At 34.6% G+C, this 27,039-nt stretch overlaps 1 protein-coding gene and 1 long non-coding RNA gene across 3 annotated transcripts in view; one reads left to right on the forward strand and one right to left on the reverse strand.

The window, feature by feature from the left end:
• The window catches only part of Su(Tpl) (Suppressor of Triplolethal), a 113,618-nt gene that overhangs the window by 67,254 nt on the left and 19,325 nt on the right, over positions 1-27,039 (reverse strand). Inside the window, exons 1-2 of one of the 2 annotated variants that reach the window (XM_086907312.1) lie at positions 9,573-9,776; positions 2,766-2,813 (exon numbers count right to left, since the gene is read on the reverse strand). Coding sequence is in view for 1 of the 2 variants with exons in the window: in XM_003693882.4 (XP_003693930.2) it covers positions 2,766-2,813 (48 nt within the window). In the remaining variant the exon portion in view is untranslated. Of the gene's footprint in view, positions 1-2,765; positions 2,814-9,572; positions 9,777-27,039 lie in introns of those variants that run through there. The other variant, XM_003693882.4, reaches the window with a different exon arrangement.
• LOC105735567 (uncharacterized) lies at positions 10,171-12,015 on the forward strand. Its single transcript, XR_015291793.1, has 2 exons — positions 10,171-10,359; positions 11,726-12,015. It is a non-coding gene; the product is annotated as an uncharacterized LOC105735567 (long non-coding RNA).

A 27,039-nucleotide genomic window follows, 5' to 3' on the forward strand; every position in this document is an offset into this window, starting at 1 on the left:
CATATATCTATTGATTCAAAAAATTTATTATATTTATTATATTGTATTATCGATAAAGAGTATGCTGTTTTAATGTATATCTCAAAAAATACATTTAAAAAAAATCATCCAAGTATTTCATCAATTCACGAAGAAATAAACACGAGGTAATTAAAAATATTATATGATTAATTGTATTTTATTTGTCCGTCTAAAAAATCAATATTCTGCAAATATCCTCAAATTTTTCAAATCTTGACGAATCGATTTCCAGTATTGAAATTACAATATAGATAAATAGTATTATGAGATAACCAATATCATTTGATTTAGAAAAATATCGAATTACACGTTTTCTCTGAGAATTTTATTACTGATCACGTTTCAGATTTTTTTATTTCAAGCATATGATCGATATATTAAATGATTTATCCAATTTGTATTATAAATATTTATTTAACTTCTTGAATATTTCCATTTATATATGTTAATATATTTATATATTAGATTTCTAATTCTGATGAAAAATAAAATTTCGATTAAATATTCTACATCGAATCAAGATTTAAAAAAAACACATTTTACACAATTGCATATAAAACCGCAAAGAAATGTTAGAAAAAATATATGCTAGAAGCAATCCGTCTCAAGCTAAGTGATAATCCATTCCAAGATCATCGAGTTTCACAAGATCCCGGAACCAAGACGTCAAGAATCGATGCAACCTCGAAACACGATCTCTTTCAGCCTTCGAAAATCACGAGAGTCGCGAAGGACCGAGGAATCAGGCTGTCGACTTTACCGCCACGTTTGGCGATTATTCGAGAAACGATCGAAATGATCAACGAATGAACGAATCAACGAACGGCACGGGAGAAAATGGTGTATAACCTTGCTCGAACGACCTCGATCGCCTTCACCGTAGTAGAAACCTTCGACGCTGTGCCTGGCCACGCCTACGGACACGCGCAGTATCGCCGCCGATCCTCCGATCCCGTGTCGAAATATTTTCACACGCATGTGGGTATATGTGTATCTTGTAACAGGAGATCGTGCACGCGATCGATGATGTGTCACGCCTCTCACTCTCGCTGCTTTTTACAAAGGGATCTCTCGTAAGGAACCACCTGACTACCTTTCGCCTTCTACTATACATTATCTACTATCCTTCTTATAACATTGATGAAAAAAAGAGACGAGAACAATTTTCTTGCTTATTTATTCGTTTCTGAATGTCTAAGCTCTTTGAATTTCTGTCGCATCACGTCGCATCTAAGATTTTTTTCTCTTCTATATTTACATTTTGATTCGTCATTGTTGACTGATATCGCTAAATGGAAGATATTATTTATAAGATTTATTTTTTATTTTTAAGATTATGAATATATTTTATGTATGTGTTTCTTATAATTATTACACATTATATATCCAATAAAATCCTTGGAATTCATTTTACGTATATTCATTAGATAGTAAAATTTTAATACTTCCAGATCTTTCTCTAGAATATTTTATACATATGTATAATACCAATATGTCAGAGTCTTATCTATGATTTATTATAAATCATAAAATAATTTTCATTCTGAAGCCTCATTTATCTATATATCTGTACACTTTCTCGATAATCTTCAAACTTTATAATCAATATTCATTCGTACATCGATCTGTCTTACGAACATAACCTCACTCGTAGTTTTTTCTCGCCTACTCTAATATTTTACAGTTTTTCAATATGCTACCCGTGATGAATTTCAAAGCGTTTATAACGAATTTCGAAGACATTCTCACGATCCAATACACAGAGACAGAAAAATTTCCAAGAAAAGTTTAACGATTGCTAATGATGGTTCGCGGAAAACGCGCGGAAACTATGAGGAGTTCATGTGTTGCGCAGCTGGCGCATGCGCTTGAGGACAATTTTTTTATTCCTAGTCTTGCAAATGTGATTACATGAACGCGGCTTTTTTTAAATCTCTCGGTAGTTTCTCGGAAGGGTTACGATTATACGATCTTGGATCTCATAAATTTTATAAGCTAAAAATTCTTCGATTCATCATGGTTTTCTATTAGAAATTTTAAAAAATTTTGATAGCTGCTTTAAATTTTTTATAAGATTTTTATAATTCTAAATAGAAGTGAAATCTATTGGTGTTTCAAATGTTCAAAAAAATCAGGATGATAATGATTTTTAATAAAATTTCGAAAATATATATCATTTTAAGATTAGGAGATAAAATTTTTTATCTTTTTACAAGAAAGAAAATTGTATTATGATATTTAAGTAATATTAAATTCGTGTTTAGAGAATGAATCAAACGTATTGCAAAATATCACATTAGATATTTATTATAAAAGAAGTAAAATATTTCTCTTTTTAAATCTATAAAAGATAACAACGTTTATACAGATGTTTTTAAACTAACGAACTTGCGAAATTTGTTCAAAATCATTTATCTGTCCGATTTACGACATTAAACACGATAAGCTGAAGCATAAATGACTAAGATAACCTTCCTAAAAGCGAATTAAAAATATTTATATTATCGCTTAATAAATATTTAATAAATATCGCTTATGTTTCGTTTAGGTAGCAAATTATGTAAAAAAAAAAAAAACAATATTCATATTGATTTATATGATTGGTCGCGAATAAACGATAGATCTTGTAATATTTCGTACGATATCGATTGTGATTATAATCGAACGAACAGAAAAGTCGAAAATTTCTACGTGTCGCACAATCGTATCGAATATGTAAATAATGAAAAGTAGTATTGACTTACCCCTTCGTTTCCTAGGAACTGTATAGTAGGATTCTGGCTGGTCTTGTTCTAGAAACAGAAAAAAGAAAATTAATATTAATTTAATTAATTATTAATTATATTTTCAAATGAATAATTTTGCATTATAATTTTTGTTCAGTTATATTTAAACATATAGGATGTTTTGTGAAATATAAAAATATCTGTAGTAATGAATAATGATATAAAAATACGGATGTATGTAACACATATGCCACATATGTTTTTTCAAGTCATTATTACATTCCAGTGATGCAAAGTTGAATAGTTTTACAAGAAGAAATAATTATATTTAATTAAACATAATTTGCTATGTAACTTTAAATATAAATAATACGAATTATTATTAAATAAAATGTAACTAGAAAATAAGATCAAGAAAGACATATTTTAATTTTGAACTTTTTTTTTAATTTTATTAAATGAAATTATGTTGTATCGTTTTATCGGATCAAAAATTATCGAATTGTATAATAATAATGCAAAATCACAGTATTTCTTTGTACCTGCCTTATAACGCTTTATACGCCTTATACGTTTTATCAACGCAAGTATTGACACGTGCATAACATAATTCACGAATATGAAGATAAGAGTTTACTTATTTCAAGCCATCGATTATTATATATATATATTTCAAAGTTCAGGAAATTCTTATTCATGACATGATAAAAAAAGAGAAAAATCCGAAGAAAAGCATATCGTAGGCGTTGAATAAATTTATATGTAATTTATAATTCGATAGAAAAAGAATTTATTTGATTATATACTCAACGCAGCTTTCTATGCTGCGTTTCTGCGGTTCGTGAAATCGAACTGCGGTATGATCTTATAACGTAATATATTTGTCGCGTTACATTAGCGGCGCGCGCATACACGACAATTTTGTGTGCAGCGCGCATGCGCAGACGCCTCTGCGATCGTTTGAAAAGGGAAAGTTGTCGCTAAGTAAGAGCTCTTTTGATCACTGAACAGGACGAAGACGTTTGTAAAAGCGAGAAGCGCTAATATTGTCATTAGTGATTGACAATATTTGTAATGTTAATAGTAACATGAAAAATGTATAAATAATATACATAAATTTATCATTGATTAACAATCAAATTGTCTTGATTTTGATAAAATTTAATTTTGATAAAACTTTTAATTTGATATATTTTATGCACAAATAATATTTTGACAATAAAAAATTTTCGAGTTTATAATTGATATATATCATTGAATGAAACATTTAATTATTAAATTTTGCATTTTATACGTAATTTTCTCGTAAAAAAAATTTATATTAAACGAATAAAAATTCGTAATTTTTAGAATAAAATGAATATCAAATACAAAGATAAAAATATATAAAGATCAAATATCAAGATGTTAGAATTTAGTATCATATATCTGCATTTTCATTTGAATAGCAGTCCCATTCATTTCAATCCAACTGTTTTTATTACAAGTTATTGTGTTAAATCTTTTTACGCGTTTCATTTATCGATTCTCATTAAAAATAAGCGAATATTCATGATCATACACGTAAACATCCGCTTTCACGAACGAGAGTCTCGAGTTCTTGTTAGTTGTCCTTCGAAACCGATACCGACGTGTCGTTATTAGATTTTACGAGCGATTTGACGCCGTCTTAAGATACATGCACATGCATTGACGTTCGAGCTGAGTTGCGTTTGAACGGTTGTCGCGATTTAACAAGATTTAAAACCGGGCACCGGACGATAGACTACACGTCTCGGGCAGAAAAGCGATCAGGCGACGAATACAAGCGAAGAAAAGGAGAGACTGGACGCAACGAAATAAATTAATGACGCAAAAGGCGACTCGTGGTCTGACCGTTAAATGCTTGAATATAAATTAGCAGCACTTTGTGCTAAATTAGCTACGTTCTGAGCCGAAGTCGTCAAATGTGAAAATAGAGCAAATATGATTAAATTTGAACGGAAAAAAGAGTTTGATGAAATTTTGGGGAAAAAATTGGGGAAAACTATTTTATTTTTTATTTATTTTGATTCTATTCAATTCAATTGGAGAAATTTTAACGCGAAATAATTAACAAAATATTTCTATTGTTAATTTTGTTTCGATAATAGTAGATTTTTACCAAGAAGATTACATACTAATAATTTAGACATTTAACATTTAAGTAAATTATTACAGAAATATCATTTTATACGCAATTTGATTGCTCTATTCTCAATCTTGTTCTGATAGCAGCACTGGCTTTTTTCATTTATGCTTCAGCTGGCAAAAATAAAGCCAGAATCAAGCCTATTCATCATTTAGGAGAATGCAATAGGACTATGTTGTGATTCAGTGACTCGTGACTTGGAGAGGTTCCTTTTTTGCCTGTGGAAATGTGATGAAATTGCTATTGCGACAACTAAGGTCGCTGGTAGGTGTGTTATGAACTTATTGAAATTTCCTCGAATATAAACGCCTTTTATCTATTTAATTTCAAAACTCGATAAGATTGAAAAAAATTATTCGTTTCATTCTATCTGATTATTCGTTTACATTCATTTACCGTAAATGTTTTTACCGATAATGATCAACACCTATAAAGAGATAACGCACGGAGGACGATTTATCTCGTCAAATTAATTCTTTCAGACACAATCATCCCTTTTGAACACGCCACTTCAAAGGAATCAACTCTCAATCGTCCCGCGCTGCATCGTTCCGTCAACCACGTTTGCCCAATAATTTATTTTCGCTCGGCGAAAAAGAGTGGTCGAAACAAAAGTTCCATTAGGCAAAATTTCATTCTCACCAAACGGACGTACGGGATCCGCCTTGTTGCCTTTATTTCCCGGCCGAGGGAGAAAAGGCGAAGGGACGTGGAAGGTTCGCCCATTCGCTGACTAAATTCACTTTACCCGTCCCTAACGTACAAAGAGATGTAACAATGCCGGTCATTCTATTTTCACGATGTGGAAGGAAGCATTGCGTGTCACATTAAACGTTCTCAAAGCGATGGCTCCGCTCATCCACCATCCTTTCCCACCAACGCTATCATTGCTAGGCTGGTTCAATAACTCTTCCTTCTTCTCTCTCCCTTCCAATCATTTATTTCTTTCCTTTTCATCATCCTTTCTCATCAACTGCCTACTTTTGGATGTAAACCACAAGAATCCCCCCCCCCCACTCCTTTTCCTCTTTAAGTTACGGTCTCTCGTCAACCACCCTTTTCTTTTTCTCTCTTCTCTTCGATCATCTCATCAACCGTTTCCTTCGAATCATACGAATCATTTTCCATATTCTTTTCAATTATCGTCCTCTTTCCTTAACCGCCTCTTTTTGAAGCGCATAAATCACCCTTTTTTCTTTCCTTTGATCAACGAAGTTTGGTTAACCGCTTGTTTTTCGAGTGTGCATATAAATTACCCTTATTCCTTCTTTCAATCTTGATCACTCGTCTTTTTTTTTTTTTCGACCCTATTTCTCTTTTTTAATCGTCTCTTACCAATCATCTGTTTTTGATCCGCATACATAAACCATCCCTCCCCTCCCTCTTCCTTTCTTCCAACTAGCAAGTTCTCTGGTCAAGTTCTCTTTTATTTATTCGACCAACGTCTCCATCGATCAACCATCTGCTTATAGAGGCATATACCGTATAAAACCACTTTCTTGCTCTCTTTAGATTACCAGTCCACGGCCAATCTTCTTTCTCCTTTCCAACTACATAAACAACCCTCTTCCTCTCTTGACGATCGTCAATGATCTTCTTTTATCCCATGTAAACCACCCTCGTCGAAATCGAATCTCAACGGCCACGGGTATTGGCAATAAATTACCAACTTCTTCAGAGACGTCCACCACCAACTTCTATCGTAATCCCGCATCTGAAACCGCTCGACGGAAACGTATTGGACTAATTGATTTCGATTCACCGCTCTGAGATAGATTATTCACGGAATCACGTTATCGAGGAAATGGAGAGTGCGATTGGAAACGAAGAGATGGGAGCGGAATCGAAAGAATAATTTTGCTATCGGAAGGAAAGGCGGCGCGGATGAAGAATTTCACACCTGTTGAATTTCGTTTTTTTTAGCGGTAAATCGGGATATCCCGCTCTTGAAACGGTTGATAAATTATTCGCCGTGAAAAGAGGAGCGTGAGAGACGCGCGCATAATTTATCCGATGGATCGAGCGGTGTCGATCGAGCGGACACTTCTCACCAGGTTCGCCCGATAAGGCGGATATAACGCGTGGAAGGTTAATCGGTTAAATGGTGAACGGTTTTTCCGATATTTCATATTTATGGACTGGCGCGAAATCGCCGTTCCATTATTCTGCCTTATCGCTCTATAAAGAAATGTAATTTTTTTTTTTTTTTTTTTATTATTATTAAATACGCGCCATATAATAATTGGAGCGTTGTGCGTTCGAGAGTAGCTATCTGTGAAGATTGAAAAATATATACGTTTAATCGAAATATTATTTATGAAATTCTAGAAAAGCTCTAGATGTTGGAAAATATTCGAAGAGATATGATTAACTATATATACAATATATGTTTAATAATCGTCAGTGTCGTTATTAGGATGGTTAAAAATATTTGAAATTGTGAACTATATATGTAGGACACGCATTGCTATGCTAATAAAATTCGTAAGTATATTCTAATTAAAAGTTCATAAACCTAACCTCTATTTCTAGTATAGAACAAAAACATATATTCATGCGGTACATCCATATGTACCAATTACGAGTAATTTATTAACTCAAAAAATTAATAACTTTCTCTGCTTAATTTACCCAAGTATTTTTCTCCAAGTAGAATTTTCTTCTTTGGAAATTCTTAAAAAAACATTCGATCAAGGAGACGATGAATAATCGTCGAAACGAAGCGAAAATATATCGTGGAGGGGAAAGCCTACGGTAATTTATGGGTGGCTCGTTTCGTGAACGCGAAATCGTAAAAGAAACCTGGTGTTGACGCGTCAGCGTGTTCGATGTGTGTTCGGTTGCATAAGCACGCGAACGGTTATGTTCATGCATTTTGCATCGCATCCCTATCTCGTAACGCACAGTTCGTCGCGTCTACGAAATTCTAATCGTTCTTACCGACCGAGAACGCGCTCGTGCGTTGTGTGTGCGCGCGCAGGCAGGGACAACGAAATATAACGATGCATTTTGCAATTGCCTTGCGACGCGGAAACCAACCCACCCATGGAGGGGAGCGGAGAGAAAAGAAAACCAGCGCGCGAGTTCGCCTTGTTAACTCCGTTTGCGTCGTGGGCACGTAACGGATTTGCCGTTTCCAGCCGGTGTCTAATTCTTGGAAAAGGAATGCGGAATTTATAATGTCACCGGTGTGGCGACGTCGACAACAAGAAATCGCTACAATAATTGAGTAATTAAACATACCACGGCTACATATGCGTCGGTTGGATAAAAAGTTCGTCGAAGCGTAACTGTTATTTATTAAAGAATGGATGGAATATCTTACTGATGGAAGGTTATGTTCGATGGATCATCTCGTAATGAATTTGTAATGCCAATAACGTTTCAGTTATTTGCGAACAATGAGAAAATTCTTCTTTGTATAAAAAAAAGTAACACGATAAATAGCGACAAAAAAAAATGGTTGTGTATTGAGAAATAAAGAAATTCTATTCACTTAATTAATTAAAATTTAAATTTAAAAAACGTAGATTTTTTTTTCTCGAAGTCAATATAATAGAAAAAAATGTATTAATTAGAATTCTGATAGAAAGAAAATGATTGACAAATATTTGTTTTTTTATTAATATTTTAATAATTTTAATAATTTAATAATAAGATGAAAGAGAGATATTGATATTCATGACAAAAGCACATATATTATTCTATTATTATATATATAATATAATTTATTTCAAGGCACTAATTTATTATTTTAATGAAAAAGAAAAATAATGCTATGAAATGCAGATTGAATAAACATAGAAATGTTCTTCGACAAAAATTGTTCTTTCATCCAAAAAAAAATGTGTGCCATATATCAAACAAAGTGCAATATTTATCAAGTCCATTTCTCCGAGAAACAAGAAAAAATATGTTTTTTCGATTCCGAATTATCCTGTTTTCATGACATTCTATATGAACCATACTATGTATATAAGACGCAAATTGGGTCGCGCGTGTCATAGACGCACCATCCATCAACTTTTTACAAGTTTCTCTTTGTAATGGTGCATTTATTTTCTATTCTGCTTGATAATATTTATCACTTCAGACCAAAACCCTCGCATATGTTATCAAGACAAAAAATTTATGTAGTGTTAAACTTTGAAATGATAAAACTGGTCAGCGATAGCCATGAAAAAAAGCGATTCGCCAAAAATCGCCATTTGGCTCAATTAATCGGTCGACAAGAGCATGGTTGCCGGTTCACAACAGGTAGACAACGTCACGATAAAGTTACTAGACAGACCACGCCGTGAAATTCGGCAACGTTGCCAACTGGTTCACTTTCTCTCGGCCGGCGAACTCGCGCAGACCATTCTGGCTCCCTTCTTATGACGCGTGTGTTCTCTTGCACACGCACACAAACATAATCCAAACACGAATATGTGTCCAGCAGGCGCGAGCGTCCACGTCCTCTCACACGTTTCAATGTGTGGGCGTATACGTGCACGTCCGTCGTCTCAACCACCATTTAAGTTAGATCGTGACAAACAGATTTATAAAGATCCGGGTGAGAAACAGTAGATTTAAAAAATTAACAGTTCGAAATAGCGATCAAATTTGTTCCGATTGATGTTTTTGAATTTTTATAAGAAGCACAACTTACGAACCTGCGTCAACGTTGCTGCATGCTCTGACTTTTCGAGACACGATTATTTCTTCTTTCATTCTCATTCTCCTTCGTCTTCCAAATTCTCGTTCGTCTTTTCAAATGGACAACGATAGGTCGGGCAGATAATTCTTAGTAGAGGTAGATAATTCTAACAAAACGTCACTTTACAGCGTGCGTCGCCACCATGAAATCTCGATTTTACGATCGTCAGGTTAGATATGTACGCGCATGCGCGTCTCAGTGCTTTGCATTAATTGGCTGCGCCTCAAATCGTCACTTGATCTGCGACGAATCACTACATGTATATAATTTAAATTTATGTTGATATAACTATCGACACGAACGATATAACGATATATTCGGTATTATCGTTTTCAATTGATGAAAATTCTGTAATATTTTACCGAATAAATATCGAGCAACAAATCATCTGCATTGAAAATAATTTAGAAATTTACTAGTGTGCTAAAATGCACTAAATTTTCTTGTTGACGACAACGCTACCTAACGTTGCTCGTGTTCAGTATCGTGTTTGGCAAACACAACGTTGATGATCCACGGTAAATATTTATTCTATTCGATAACAAAAAGCGATCAATCTTTCAACGAACAACCGAACTACTTCAAGCTAGTCACCGTCTATGTCACTGTCTATTACATAGATAATGATTTTGATAAGAGAGATACTATTAATTGTTATTCTTTTAAACGAATTATATCTGTATAATATCGACTCGCACGCTTTCCCGAGAATTTCCGAATAACGCAAAAAGTTCAAATATATGGTAGCATAGTTATTAATACACGGTTTATCTTAATTAGATAAGACTGCATATTTCTGATAAACCAGATATCTTTATCTTCGTGATCTTTTTAACGATCCGCTATTATCATGACATTTTTTTCAAAGAACGAAATCCATATACGAACGAATAAAGAAATTTTATAAATTCAATTATCTATTTATACATCATTTTCACATCGAATAAAATTAATATTTAAATTAACGATCTGTCTCATAACCTAAAAGTACATTCCAATTTTATAAAAACTCGATAATGATACGTTAATTTCAAGATGATATGAAATCAGCGTAGCATTTCGAGGAACGAGGAATATGCAAAGCATGCATCGAGGAAACTACTTTTACTCATGCATGTGTATCCACGTTGAGGCTCCTGGGGAGAATTTTAATCGGCATCGTATCAAACCCGGGTGAACACGTTTATTTTCATACGCGGTTCAGCGTTTTTTCTAGGTAGAAGCTCTTGTTCCGTTCGTGTGAAGTTCATTGAATAGTACGTTTAACGTGAATTTGACGTGAACTTATAAGATCCGGGATGCCGGCGGTGCCGCAATCAGAGCGATTAGGTGTGGCTACGATAAGCGTACAATGTTGTGCGGTCGTTGCTTCAATCTACGATAAATTATTTTTATATCTGATCCCTCAGGCGAAAGTCGATCCACTATTATATCCTTTGAAACTTGGATCGATCACAATGGTTCTAATGGTTTTCTTACCACGAATCTCCATATGGAGGATATGGATATATATATATATATAGGCAGAGATATAGAGACAGAAAAACTGGAGAAGCTGGTTATCACTTATCGTGGTTATCACTTTCAATGCATCGCTCGATCGAGTGTAAAAGAGGGGAAAAGATAAAATTTGAATTGGAAATTTTATATATTTGAGCGATTTGCAATAATTATGGATGGAAATAAAAAATTAATCGTATTTCGAAAATTTGTTATATTTGAAACTTTTTCATGGGATACGTACATATAACAATTGAAATCATTCGATATTTTAATGAATTTTTTTTATTACTTTTCAGAATCGACATTTTTAAATCGTATTTTAATGAGTCGAATCCTTTCGTATATTTTTCAAATACATAAAATTTTACATAAATTACAAAATAATAGGTTTTTTGCAATTTAAATGGCACTATATGATAGTTGACAAACATGCCGCGTTCCGATAAACTCTCCCATTCGTAATAAACCATGAAGCAATCTTAAAATTCAATTAACGACCACGCATGAAACTAAATGTCAAACGGCCTCGTTCGATTTTCCGGGGAAAAAAAAAAGAAAAAAATTGCGCCAGCACAGTTCGATTAATCGGCTTCGATCGATTTCCAGGTCAAACGAAATGCACGAGCGAAAGGATTGTCCCTCCTTCTGGCTCTAGGCGCATTGCGACCATCAGTATGCAACGAGGTATATTTTCGTTCGAGGAATACGAAATGTTATTAAGACCTGCCGACTGTTAAATTAAATTACACGTCTCAAGAATAATTTCGTAAACGCTGCGTTAATAATTCAGTTTAATTCGTTAAATTCGAATTTTAAGAATAAAAGTAATGTTGAAAAAGAAGGAGAAAAAAAGAAAAATAAATAAATAAATAAAATAAAATAATATATTACATTAATTGGACAGGTTGTTTTATGAACTTGACTAATTCTATTTTCCACTTTCTTTTTAAATGTAAATTGTTTTTCACACACATTTGTGCTTTTAGTAGATACACGTATACTTGCAGAAACCTGCCGCAGAACAAAGTGAAGAGGAAAGGGAAAACGAAAGCATCGAAACTGGAAAGTGGAAGTACATCTACCTTAACGAAGCTCATTGTTCTCGACCTTCGGTGAAATCCGTAATGCTTCTCTCACACTGCTTTACTACTACTACTACTAATCATTGATTTCGAACTCTATCTATTGACCATTAAAAAAAGAAAGAAACAAGGAAAAGATGTTTTTTTTTTTTTTTTCTCGAAATTAACGAGTTTCACAAATTAATGATTAAACATATATTATTTTTTCAAAAAAGATGATCAAAAGTTTAAGATTTCCAAACGTATATATTGCGATAATGATTTGAAAAATTACTGCACAACTAGGTAATAAGATTGTTTCATGAAAATCCATCGCGTTAATGTAAAAGCAAGCGAAGCAAAGAATCGTGAAACGTTACAAACTTAGCAAAAATAGCGTGGACCTCGTAAATCTTTCAAGTTAGCATGCTTGAATTGGCCTACCTAGGCTACCTTATGAAACTGTTAATACGCGTAATGGGCAGTGTCTACTTGGCAAGCCTCCATGCGATCCTTCCATGCAAGCTTTCCATGCAAACTTCCGACTTCACTTGAACAGCCGAAAAGACCCGGCCGGTGAAGTCTCGGTGAGAACAATGCGAGCCTTTCTTTGTCTCGTTCCAAGGTTTTACGAGATTCTTGAATTCTTACGAATTTTAGAATACTTTGCACAGTTGGAGTGAGTTTCAAAAGAATTGGAAAAAATCCAACAAGCCAACCAAGCGTGTGTTCGGTGTGTGTTTATAGATAGATTTTATTCACGAAAATAAGTATTCAATGCCTGACAAATTCGATTATTATTATTATTATTATTATTATACATTTGAAATAGCTCTCGATTAAATTGTACGCATTTGTTATTCGGATTAGATTCGATATTAATTGCAATTCAAATTGATTATAACGTAAGTGTATTAATAAAATTATAATATTGATTATGACAATGATCAATATGCCTCGATCCTCACCACAATTTTCTATATCTATAAATCGAAGTTGACATATTTGACAATTGTATAATGCAATTTGAAATTTGTTCTGTTTATTTCACGAACACACAGTTTTCATGCGAAATTTCATGTTTATACATGATGGTGATCTATGACCGTTTGCAATTTTATTTTCACATCACACATAATATCCTGGGATTTATTTGTTTATGTTGCTTGATTTATCGTCGATGCGCGTTTACGAGTAAATTAACCGAAATTGCACAGTACAATTCGCCTAGTATTAAATCCTATTTACCATGTTATACGCGGATAATTAATTATACAGAGAAGAAGGAAAAATATATTCATTAAAGAAAAAAAGTGAAAAAAAAAAAAAAGTCGTGGAATCAAAACTATTTAGAGAACATTCGAACGTTCGGAATACCAAATCCAAAGAAGAAAAGATAATTGGTATTTAATGTTCTCAACATTTGGAAATATTAATTTACGATTTCAAAATTCTTCCTAAATTACGCCTCTCACGATTCCTTACCTCTTTAAAATTGAACGCTCTCCAAGATTCTTTACCGATTTCCCCAATATTTTCAGCGACCAATTACGAGATTTAAAACATATTTTTAATCAAAGCGCGAAAACCCTCAGAATCTTTTTTTAGATTCATCTTAAAAGGATGGAGAGAAAAAAAAAAAAAGAAAAAACAACCACGAATCCATTATTCTTGCCATCACCATCCCCAGAATAGTTTATACGAAAGAGAGGGATGGAAAGAGAATCTCCGTCTATATCGTTTCATCTTCGACTTAAATTGCTCGAACAATTTAATAAATAATCGTCGACAGACACGACAGCATCTATTTTCAACCCCTAGAATCGATCCTCAAAAATATGTTAACGAGCCGACGACCCTCACGAATATATTAACATTTTCTTCCAAGTCGAGAGTGTCTCTTCGATGCCCCCGCCTCGACCCTGTTAAACCGTAAGCCGGATGAAGGGCCGCCTATCAACGCGGGTTCAAACGCGATCGTTCGTATTCCCAAAGGTTTGGATCGATGGTTGCGCGTGTGTCTGTTTACGCGGCGGGAGCAGCAGCATCACCTACACCTTATACGGCCGTATTATTCCACCTTGGGCTCCGACAATTCACGCAGGGCGGTGAACGAGCCTCTTTACAGACGTCATGTGCAGCTCTCGCTCCCCCTCTCCCTCTTTCCTCTTTGGGGACGACGCCCTATCTCGAGCGTGGATCAAGAAATCCCCCTTTTTTCGAGAGGAAAATCATCGGCTCGACGTATCCTCTTCGATAATCGGTCGTAAAAAGCAACGATTCGAACGATGATGACGCTTGATCGTCATCGACAAGTTGATCGTTTTTTGAAACTGTATCGAAAATTCGAATATATCGATTTCTTCCCTCGTGTTTCTCTTCTTGTGCACGTTTCAAAAGGCGCGGGGTTAGCAAACAGGATTGATTTATACGCACAATAAGCGTGCAATCCACGTTCACGTGTAACTATTTTCGTGAAGGACGTGTTAATAAGCTTAGAAATCCGGCTAGAATTTCGAATTTATTTCTTCCGAGCAAGGTGTAATAAAATAACGTCAAACTCTAAGAAAATTCTTCCACCTAATCGATATTGTCATATCTTTCGAATAAATTTTCCCAGAATCGTTATTCTCCTGTTATATAAACAAATATATATTATAGTGGAAATAATTAATGAATTATAATGCGAATTGTAATTACGTTACGTTAATCGTTTATATATTCAGAAATGGAGATGACGCGCGAACATGTTAACTAACATTGATTCGATTTCTAATTAATGTTCAACTCGCTCAAAAAAACATCATAGTATACAATCTGCTAACGACTAATACGTAATACCAAAAATACAATTGAAACGATGACGTTCCACAAACGTTATACGCAAAACGCATTTGCATACAGTTTACTTCCATGATGAATGAATTTCAAAATCAGACTTGCTAAACAGTTAATTAACACATCGACATTGCACTAACCAAGATCTTTTTCAAGGTCTCGAGCAAGCGCCGATGATCTTTGGGATTCCAGAAACGGCAGGATATTTTCGCGGTTGGCCGTGGGTCGTCGAGAACAGACACAGTCTAGGTCATATTTCGCCCACGTCTAATCGATGAATCACACACGTGGACGCATAATAATGCATCTCTGACCCACGCGAATTCATCATCAAGCTTGAATTCTCGACCGACAAACTCTACGCGCGCAGCAAAACGATTTTTTTTTCCTTCCGCCTTTTTTTTTTTCTTTTTTCTTTTGCTTTAATTACACTACACACGGATTTCATTGTGATTGACGAGGCAGTTGCCTTCTTATCGACACAGTACGTATTACGTATTCGCCGATAAATAATCGATAATGGAAATAATTGCCCCGTTAGCTCGAGTCTAACAGCGTTAAATAATTCGCGTGATAACCGGGGGAACATTTATAAATAATATAGACTCTGCACACTTGCGGGTAAGAAGCGAGGAAAATTGCGAATCCTCGTTTAAGCAGTGCATGGAAATTCCTCGTTGTAAAATATGTCCGATAAATATTACGAAAATACATATATATACTGAATTCGTAATTATAATATAATTACGACGAATATTTGGATTTTGTTTCAAGATTAATTTTGTTTTTACACTAGCTAGCAGTGCAATGTTACTACATTCGCAATAAAGTTCTTGTTTTCGGTTTCACGTCGGGAGAAATGTTTAACAGGTATGAAATTTCAGAAGTATTTTGTCTTTTGCTTTAACGTAATTACGTTCACGTAAATGTTACACTATTAAAATTATATGTTCAATAAAATAATTTCGTCTTTAAGAAGTTAAAGTAATAATAATGCACTTTATAACTTATTATATAATTACATTATGTTGTGTTATAAACGGCCGTGTAAGAACCGTGTATTCCGAACAATACACAAATACACACCGAAACAATGTTTCTTTTTCGCGAAAGAAACGCGAAATATAGAAGGGGGAGGGGGGGGGGGAGAGAGAAAAAAATGTGGATAAATGTTTGACAACAAGCAGAGCCTTCTTCAAGAAATACGAAACATCAACAAAATTTCTTGCCGCGTTTCACGAGAACGCGGCTTAACGAGATAAGAAGAACCGTCACCGTGAAAAACACAGTTCTCCTTGGAAACACGTTCGCTCGTCGGCCGACAAGAAACGCAGAAAGAAAGGAAGACCGACCGATAAACCGTAATATTAATTCACCAGATAAGTGTAATCGACGAAGAACCGACAAATAAACACCGTACGCACCAGCCATTTTGTAGCATCTGCCTTCGTCCAGACGCAGCGTAATACGTATTACACGAAAAACTCGAATCGTTTTACTCTCCTCCTTTTATTATCTATCGGGATGGAAGTTCGTAATAATAATAATAATAATAATAATAATAATGTTATTAACGTCAGTGTGGAACGCGGACTCGTAACGGTTGGTCGACCGGCATTTTTCGCCTCCGAATATTTTAATTCGGAAGTTCCGCCGTGAAATATTTAGGAATTTGTGCCGTTGTTGGAATGTTGGCAGCATTGGATCGGCATGATCGCCGACTCTATTTTTTTCCTCCATGTTTCCTCCATCGCGGAGAAAGCGTACAAAGGAACAGATGTAAAGTGTTTTATGATTTTTACCGTCTGATGGTATATTGCATAAATTTTTTTTTATTAAGGGAAAGCAAGGTGGAATTTAATAGGGAAAATTTAATTCTGCAATTTTTTTCTTTTCGGTGGGAAAATAACAACACTTGATTGTTTTGTAAGCGTCTTTTTGTTCCATCTTTTCAATTTTTCTTCGGAAATATTTCTAAGAAAATTATTCATATGTCTTGAATGCCTCACATTTTGACACTTAAATTTAAAAAAATAAATTAATATTAATGGTAGCGTGACGTCAATTATGTGACGATCATATCATGTGTATCTTGATATAATTTACACGTACGTATAAATCACTTCAACGATATTATTTTTTACAATCACTGATTTTCCAAATATAAAATAATTTGTTTTTGAAACAAAAATACTTAATTATAACAAAAATATAAAATGATGAGATATATATATATTTTCTTCTTACAATTTTTTGTATATTATAGACAAAAAACATGGAAATTTTTGATATCAATGATAATTTTTTTCTAATTCTACAATGAATTCTATAATTCTATTTACACACATCTTTGACGTTAATATAAAAAGATACACAGTATACATGATAAAATAGACATCACACTAAAAAAATAAATTAATACAAAGTTTATAATAATCAAATAAGAAAAAAAAATATGCATTCGATATTGTTTTTTTTAGAAATGTTCAAATATGAATATTAATTTGATCAAACGTTTGACGAAACTTTTATTATTTTAAACGGACAATATTCACACTTTTATATTCCCTGAATTATTCAAAAATCGTGATTGTGCGAAACAACATGTCCGGATACGATGCCATCAGATAATTTCATTGTTCGGTAAATCATGCAAAGGACTTTATACGAATGCTATAAAATATAATATCAGGGGTTTATCACCCTCCTACGAACGATAAAAATTCTGAAAAGGTGACGAGGGTCGTTGACTGGAATGATAATAAAACGGATATAAAAAAAAAAAAAAAAGAGAGAAAACAAGAGAAGAATCGGATCGTGGACCAATTTTTCAACATTTTTCCAATTATAATTAATATTCATATTCAAATATACATAAAAAAAAAAAAAATCATCCCAAATAAATTTATCCCAAATATCTCTCTCGCAAGTTTATATAAATATAGCAATTTTTCATTATATAACTCGTACACCATTTTCCTAATTCCATCGTTTCAAAAATATCTACGCCACTCTTGCCTCCATCAAACGTTCCATCATAATTTTTTCTTTTTTTTTAATCCGTCTCCCTTCGAACGTCACACTTAACGTCGCGCCTGGAAATCTGAAACCTTTCCAATTAGTGCCTTTAGGCGTCGAAACTGCGTCCAATTAAGAGTTGAACCAACTTACCGGCAGAGAATTTGGTCGAGAATGGAAAAGAATGTTTCCCGACGCGTTGAACGAAACGAGAGAGCCGGGGAACAATAGAGGACCGCTCAGACAAGTTCTCGATGGTCTATTGAACGCGACAGAATCTTCCAAGCCGCGCATCCGTCACGATAGTTTAACCCGAGCCGAGCGACGAAAGTGCCTCGTCGTTCCAGTCGGCCGGGTACAATATCGCGGCCCAACGCCGCACGATTCTCGATTTCTGTTCCATTCACGCGTAAAATCCAGCGAGCATACAGATGTATATATATATATCGATGTCGAGGTAATTTCCATTCTTCCATATTCTCACCTTCGATCGAAGAAACGAAAGAGAGTTATCCTCCTCTTCGATCAATGCTTCGATTAATCGAGAACGACAATTGAAATTTTATCGATGAGCATATATGGAAATTCAATTAGTTTAGTTTTAATTTTGAGCAGGTGGAAATTGTTGTTCTCACTTTGAGGTGAGTTTACTGGAGAGCTCTAAGTAAAATTTTACTTAGAGAAAAAGAGTAAGAAATTTGAAAAGAATTGTCGTATTTAACAATTTGGAGACGATCAGATCACATTCCTTCCTATTTTCTTCTTCTCTCCAGCCTCAATTTCTCTAATGCCAATCTCTTAAAATGGACATTTGCGTTGAGAATGAAAGTTACTCTACAGATGATCGCTGTCCTATTAGCGAAAAATTATCTCTGAGGAGCTGCCCTTGAGAGTTTTACATTCAAACGTGTACCCTTACAGGAAAAAAAAAAAAAAAGGAAAACTCTTCACAACAACAAATAAACCTCTCGAGCAAGCAATCTTGAGAATTATTTTTCGCGAGTGAAAGTTACTCTCAGGTAGCCACTCTGAACTGGAGAGTATCACTCCATCGATTCGAGAGCCAACCCTCGAAAGTTTTTACCGCCAAATATATTCGCCAAATACATTATCCACATACATACTTGCATAAAATATTACACGAAAGAAAAAACCAGTACAATTGGAGATGAGGATAGGGAGAAACAGAAACAGAAAGAGAGAGAGAGAGAGAGACGAGCGTCTGGAAAGTTAGGCAGAAATTAGGGGAAAGGGTTGTGCGTGGTTTGCATAAGGAATAAAAGACATTATACGCGGGGACGTTGCTTCAACTAGTTTCGCTCACACGAGTTCCCAGCGGAATTATTTAAAACGCTTAAACGCGCCACAGTTCGAGACACGAGATATCTTTCGTGCATTCGAATCGAAAATATTCGAATGATTCTACTACTATTGTATGTCAATTACGAAAGAAATAGATTTAAAGTTGTATCGGCAATAACTCTTTTAATTCTTATTATAACATATCTCGTGAACAAAACTCGATTTCATTTCTTCCCAAATTAACAGACTTTCAAAATTAAGCAAACATTGTAGTGTCCAAATATTTTCGTCACTTTTCGAAATATCTTCGGAATTCTTGAAATTTCGAGAAAATCGTGTCGAACGATTACCATTTGTAAACATTTCCAATTCACGGCCGTGATCTCAAGAAACTCGAAATCTTGGAAACTTTTGACATTTGTGGCGAGAAGAAAATTCTCTCATCTCTGATAGAAACATCGGTGGTCTCTGATTGTGCGCGAAGCTGAATAATTTCGCGCAAAATGCGATGATAATACTCGCACAAGACGTCCCCTTGTGTCCTGTTTCGTAATGCTTAACGATTGCGTCTAATGAAATTCCTCTCCATTTGTGAGCTAACATTTGTGACTGGGGCCGGGCGAAAATAGAGGATCGTATTGTTGGTTTGGAGATGGAGTCAGTCAGGTCGTAAATTATCGTATCATAAGCGATTGGAATCGAGGTGACATCGATTTACGCCGCTTATTGCTTGCTTACGCTCCTTGAAATCTCTTGATCCTTTAGGGTGGCTTTGATCCTCTATCTTGATACACGTTCGAACATTTTTCTCTTCTTGTATTTTGGTATAATCACTGTTATCGTGTAAAATGTATATTTCTTCTTACATAATCGATCTTTGAAATAATCTGGATGATAGATAATGATAATTTGTTGCTTTACGAAATCATGAAATTTCTACGCTTCTTTTCGATGAAACATACCGTTTAATCGATTAGGAAACATTCGAAAACGTTTCCTAATTTCGAAAAAGATTTAGAGATTACGATTTCGTAAACTCTGCTTTTTAACAAACAAAAATGAACGATAGAAATGAATTGCTACACGTAGAATCGCGCACGTAAGACAATCGCGCCGAGGAACGATCCGCGCAATAAAAATCATCGACTCGTTACAAAAGAAATTGCCCGTAGAAACAGGGGTTTCAGCTTTCGCGGTTTAATCGAACCTCGAGCGTAATCGACTCTGTCTCTCCTTGCGGACCTCGCTCAACAAACGTTACACGGACGTTGCAAGTTACGCAAATCCATCGACTTCAAATCGAATTAACCGAGGAACACTTCAATTTTCGACGGTTGTTCGAATACTGCAATACCACTACTTACTTTTAAGTGAAATCAATCGGGAGAGAAAGTTTGATGAAATTTGAAAATTTCTTAGCACCTGTGCGTATCCGTCTTTTGTTAGGTTAGGCTAGGTTACGATTAGATGCGTGATATTTCTGTTTCTTCCCCGAGAAAATAAAAATTTGAAATATCGCATGTATTTTATGTTTGAAAAAAAATCTGTAAAAATTTATATATAATTATTTCTTTTTTTTTTTTTTTTTTTTCTTTTAGAAAGTGTCTGCGTGAAAATAAAACCCAGTATTGTATGTATGCTTGAAAAATGATTTGTTCGAAAGAGATCTATTTATATCACTGTTAAGACAAAAATAGTATTTCGATGAGTGAATCGATGATTATTTTAAGCTCGTTGTTTTACTATTTTTATACGTAATGTAGCTTCTAAATATATATTACGCTATGCCGAACATGTTAATATAGCGTGAAAGTATATTAGGATAGACTTAAACTTTCTTCAAACCTCTCCTATTGGAGAAGAAATCGTTTTGGATATTTGGAACCGAGCCAAATGCCAAGATATTTGGAACAAGTTGGACAGCTGCTCAATTATTCGACCCGTTGAAATAAGTTCAATCCGAATGATTCACAGATCAACACGTTCACGTTATGATTTATGAAAAATGATATTCGTATAAATTCAAATCATCGATCATTTAAACGATCGATATGAATTTCGAAATCGAAAAACGCATATTACTTCGAACTACTCCACGATTCCAAAAAAAAAAAAAGTATCTATAAAACATTCGCTAAACGAACTCTCTCGGTTTCAAGAATTCGAGGATCAAGATTCCAGAATGATCAACTCGAACTCGATAAAAGGAGAAATCAATGGATACGTGCGAATAATTTCAATTCGGATCGTCCTAATCGTTCTCTCGTTTACACGCGGGGAACACGTTCCACAGAAATATCGCGATATCTCTGCCCAGGCAGGAGTAAACAAGGTCGTGTGCAATCGTGTGCGTTATCTCCGGATGCCGCACGCTCCTCTGTGTAACGTCGTTGGCGCGACGAGGACGGGACGACGTTGAGACGACGACGACGACGACGACTACGACAGAGAGCCTAGGAGCGCATTATCGATTCGTGAAAGGAGACTCGCGCCGGTTGCTGCGGTTTCCACGCGGCGACGACGACGTCGACGACGACGACGACGACGACGTGGAGGATCAGTTAATGTCGACGCGAGTAGACCAGTCGTTGACAGACATTGGACAACGGTTTGAAGGAGCTCGGTTCGTGTGCTATCCCGTTGAACGAAGGAGGAGCCGACACTGTTTTGGCGGCCACGGGTTCATTTGTTTGGCCAGTGATATTTCTAGGAGGAAGGAAAAGATCTGGGGTTTATCCCCAGGCGTTGTTTCTTTGAGATCGATGTATTCGAGGTGCGAATTAATCGATGACAATATATTTGCTCGGGAGGATTGTCGAAGAATGTTTTGATTATCGATGACGTAAAAGTGTTTTTTCTTTTTGCTTAATGACTCGATTTCGATGTGAATTTATGATTCGTATCCGCGAAGAAGAGATTAATCAATTCGAATTTAATCGTAGGTTATTATTTATGATGTTACGTTATATAGAACCAGTTTAAACCGAGTCTAAACCGGATTGATTTATCCTCGATTAATAAAAGAGGCGTCCAAACCGAATTGAAGAATTTAAACTCGTTTATTTAAACACGTACCCTATGATTTCGTTCCTTCGAAAAGTAAATTCGAAGCTGTTGATTATAAATGGAAGAAAAAAAAAAAAAAAAAATCTCGTGATCACGTTAAAAAAAATTATCATCTCTACTATTACTTGTATCTCGAACCAAACGCGATATGACCAATTTTTCCTAGATTCGTTATTAATCGTACGTTTTCATCGTTGCTATCATTTTGCCACATTCAGGGGGGAAAAAAAAACGTACGATTAATCTTCTTCCATATCATCAAAGAATATTTTATTATACATGGATATGTGTACATAAAATTTGATTACGTCACATTAATCTTAAGAAACACTGAAAATTATAGAGCGCGCCATCGAGTCCATTTATCGAGGAATGTGTTATCGATCCGCGTCTCGTTTTTTCTTTTTCTTTTTTTTTTTTTTTTCCCTCCTCTCCTTTCATCTCAAAATCCGTTTTGCCAACGACAAGGTGTTCGTGTCGAGAGATCGATGTAGCACACGCTTCGTCTAAAAATTAATCCTAATGTTGGAATATTTGGGGGGAGGAGGAGGAGAAGGAGGTCAAGCAAATCTCGCGAATATATGTGTGTATATATATATATATATATGGACATCGACGATCGCCAAGACTTCCTTATCTGTCTCTCTCTCTTTCTCTCTCTCAGATATCCGGTTATAGTGAACCCTAGTAACAGCAATGGACAACATTTAGCTACGATGGTGTACGGAGATAAGTAAGTCTGCTTTCTTAAAAATTTGTTCGATATGTTTACGAGGGGAAATGATATTAATTTATTATAAACGATACGACGGGAAATAAATGGGAATCAGCGATTGGATTGGCGTTAAACGAACCGAGTTCGATCGTTTGCCGGTCGAGGATAAAATGTAAACTCTTCCGGTCATAGAATTCTTCTCTCTAGGAATTATTTTGAATTACTTACGACACGAAGGTATCGTTAATTTCCCCTCGTGAACAGTTTTTAAATATATATATATATATATCCATCTATTTATAACCAATGGATTTGATACGAAACGGTATACGATTTTATCAATCAGATCTGTAAAAATCTGAGATGTGTCCAACTTGTTGGTAATGTTAAAATTTTGCGATTCTGCGATTTCGTCGGAAATTAAGAAAACGAGGGACGAATTAATAATGCAATTTATGTGTGATTTATGCAGAAAATGATTATGCTCGTTGATAAAAAAGAAACAATTACGTCACGTTATCATCAATTAATAAAAGTTTCTACTAGTGTAACAATATGATACAATAACACGTATCGAATACACAATGTTATATATTTAATCCCCGATGTTTATTCCGAAATATATCGCTTTACGACTCAAGTTATTTTCCTAGTTATACGTACGATCAATCATTTGGCTAAACGTTGACGGGATTTAATTAATGATCAACAGTAATTTCAATTCTGTTCGCGTTTTCCTGTCTCTTTTTTATTTCGTTTATTTTTACAATTGGAAAAATTTCATCTCTGAAATATCATCTTAATGATTTCTTTTTTTCTTTTTTTTCCTTAAAATAACACGTTCATTGATTAAAATTATAATTTCTTGCAAAAATTTAATCTCAAACGTATATATATATGAATAAGTGTAAATAATAAATCCAAATGAATATAAACGTGATATTTCAATTTTCATCGCTACTTTTTTAAAAAACTAAGAATATTTTCCCAGGAATAATGACATGTTATTATTTTCAATTCATCACACGGATATCATCGAATTAATCATCTGTATATTATTTATCTATTTTTGTCAAAATATAAATTTATTGCGGAAGCGATATATGACAAATTGTCGATTTTAATTATCTCGTTTAATTTTCTTCGACTATTTGTTTGAATCAAAATTAATTTACAGAAAAAAAAAAATGTAACGAGAGTAAAAATTTGACAAAAATCATTATATATTAAGTGTTAATTCGAACAAACGAAAAATATAACGTCCAATTTATAAATTTATAAATTCTTACAATATCATCAATTATACATATAATAAAATATGTATCGTTTTTCTTTTTTTTTTCTTTTTTTTTTTTCAAATTAAATCACAGCATAGAATCGTATCGTTTTTTGCATTCACATGTCAAATGCAATTTATCAATTTATTTTATCAATAATAAATACAAATAATGTTATTAACATATATACAACAGTGATATAATTATATCTGAAGATAAAAACATAGCGAGCACGATATATCTATATTGTTTTAATTGGTTTCTTTTTTTTTTTTTCAATTAACTAACCACCACCTGCTGCTCGGTATGTTCTTGCTCTAATAATTATTGATGCAATTATGGCTCGTTTATATGCTCGTTTATCTCGACAAAAATGACAGGTATAAAATATAAAATTTCATACTTTTCTACAATTCCCCAAATGATTTGCGAAATAATGAAATACAAAAATTAATATCAAAATTACCATATACCAACTCTAAAAAAAAAAAAAAAAAAAAAAATTGGAAAACAATTATATTTTATTCCTTACTCGATCTTTATACGAACAAAGAATACGGATGTAAAACGATACGAAAAACGATCTTATATCTTCTTCCTCTTCTCAACTTTTCTCTTATTTTTCGCGATAATTAAAAATCCACTTCACGATTTGCAAACGATGCTCGAATTCGATCGATCGAAAAAGGTTGAAGAAGGTTGGAAAAGATGGAAGAGAAAGATGGAAGATGCGTGGGCGAGGAGAGAGGAGAAATGTCACCCCGCAACGAGCGGCTCGCAATCTATCATGCCACGTTTCACAATACAGGCATCGTATTTAACATTTTAACGATTTACACGACGAGCGTACACGTACTCGTGATCGGTATCACGATCACCCGAGAGCCGTTCGAGAGAGCAGAGTGAAAGGAAATCTGCAAATTAGATGTGCAGCGGGGAGACAAAACACTTTGTATTTTGTTTTATCATTTGCTCGATCAATTTTCAAGAATTTAGATCTTATTCGAGTATATTACGACACCTTCTTCCGCAATTTTTCCAAAAAAAAAAAAAAAAAACAAATGTAAGATAAGGAAAATACAGCCATTACGAACGAGAGGATGCAATTGTGTTAAACAAGCGTTAAAATTCAATGAAAATTTAATCTCCGATACGATATTTGATAAATAATTCGTCGTCGAACATTCTCTCATATTCTAAAACTACCAGAAAACAATATGATATATCAAGAAGGGGAAGAATTATTATATACATAGAAGATAGAAAATCGGTAAAGAGACGACGAAAATTCGACGAGTTATTCGAATTAATTTTCAAAAAAAAAAAAAAAAAAAAAACCAATACGATGTTCTCAAACCTTCTCCCTCTCGCACCTATCTCCTTTATACTTTTATCGATCAGAGGAGTCGCCTACACCGCGAGATTATACGCAGACGCCATGTTACACAATACAAAAGCGTCTAGTGTCGATAGTCTCTCCCTTTCTCTCCCTCTCTTCCCCTCCCTTTGTATCTTATCTAGACCTCTCCAAAGATTGACCTCGTATTTTCTTTACGAGCAGAAATCGCGCGGACACCACACGTCTTTCCTAATCACTTCCTGAATCGCAAGATGACCTTTTCCTCCTCCATTCACGACCGTGCTCCACTTCATCAATTGATAATTTTGGAACGATTACAACGCAAGATATCCACGCGTTTGTTGCCGATATAAACATTGATAATTCATATAATAAAAATTAATCGAGGTGATACGACTTTGAAAGAGAGTTTCATTGATTCTTAAGATCGAAACTTATTTATTAATCGATTTATCGTCGTCGATATGAACGAGATTTTCGTCACATCTTCTCTTCTTCATTACAACGTGAGAAATTATTATTTACAACTTAACAAATAAGCTCGAATCGTGTACATTTATTTTTATCTCGTACATAAAATTTTATACATTTTACTCCATTGTCTGGAATCGGTCCAAATGTTTTCCACGTATCTTGTGCGCGTAGTATTTTTCATTTCCAATTTAAATTGCATTATAATACTGTATCCATTATGAAAAAAATTTATCTCCAACGGATCTGAAGACATCTCAACGATAACATCTCGTCCCCACAACCTGTTTGATTCGAACACGTTCAAACATTCGAAACCTGCGTCGTTATCGTCGCATCAACGGCTTGCAAACTACGTTGCGCGTCCAGCTTCGTTTTTTCGCCGCTCTCTCCCGTCGATGTACGTCTCGTTTCGAACACGTTCCCCCTTCTTACGTAACGTTCTCGCGTTATCTCGCGCCATTATCATCCTTCATCGGCAAGAATATGATTTTTATCGAGGTAAGGATACCTCGCCAACGACCGATCTCGAGCAAGTATTATTGGTGAAGATTACGAGGAACGAAAGAATTTGGGTTATTGGGTTATTTAAAAAAAAGAAAAAGGTGAACACGACGAGGGAACGTGTGAAGATAACGGTTGGATGATAAATGAAGGGTGGCGGGAGAAGAGAGCGTGATAATAAATTATTTCACTTTTCACTCGCGGTGTTTGATTTTTTATTGTCAATATATAGGCGATAATTCCAACCCCTCTCGATGTGTTATCGGCATGTGCCAGATCATCGAATCGTAAAAAAAAAAAAAAAAAAA

This window comes from Apis florea, unplaced genomic scaffold (genome assembly GCF_048593485.1).
Source record: "Apis florea isolate Af1SG1 unplaced genomic scaffold, ASM4859348v1 contig_2839_pilon, whole genome shotgun sequence".
NCBI classification, from domain to species: Eukaryota; Metazoa; Arthropoda; class Insecta; order Hymenoptera; family Apidae; genus Apis; species Apis florea.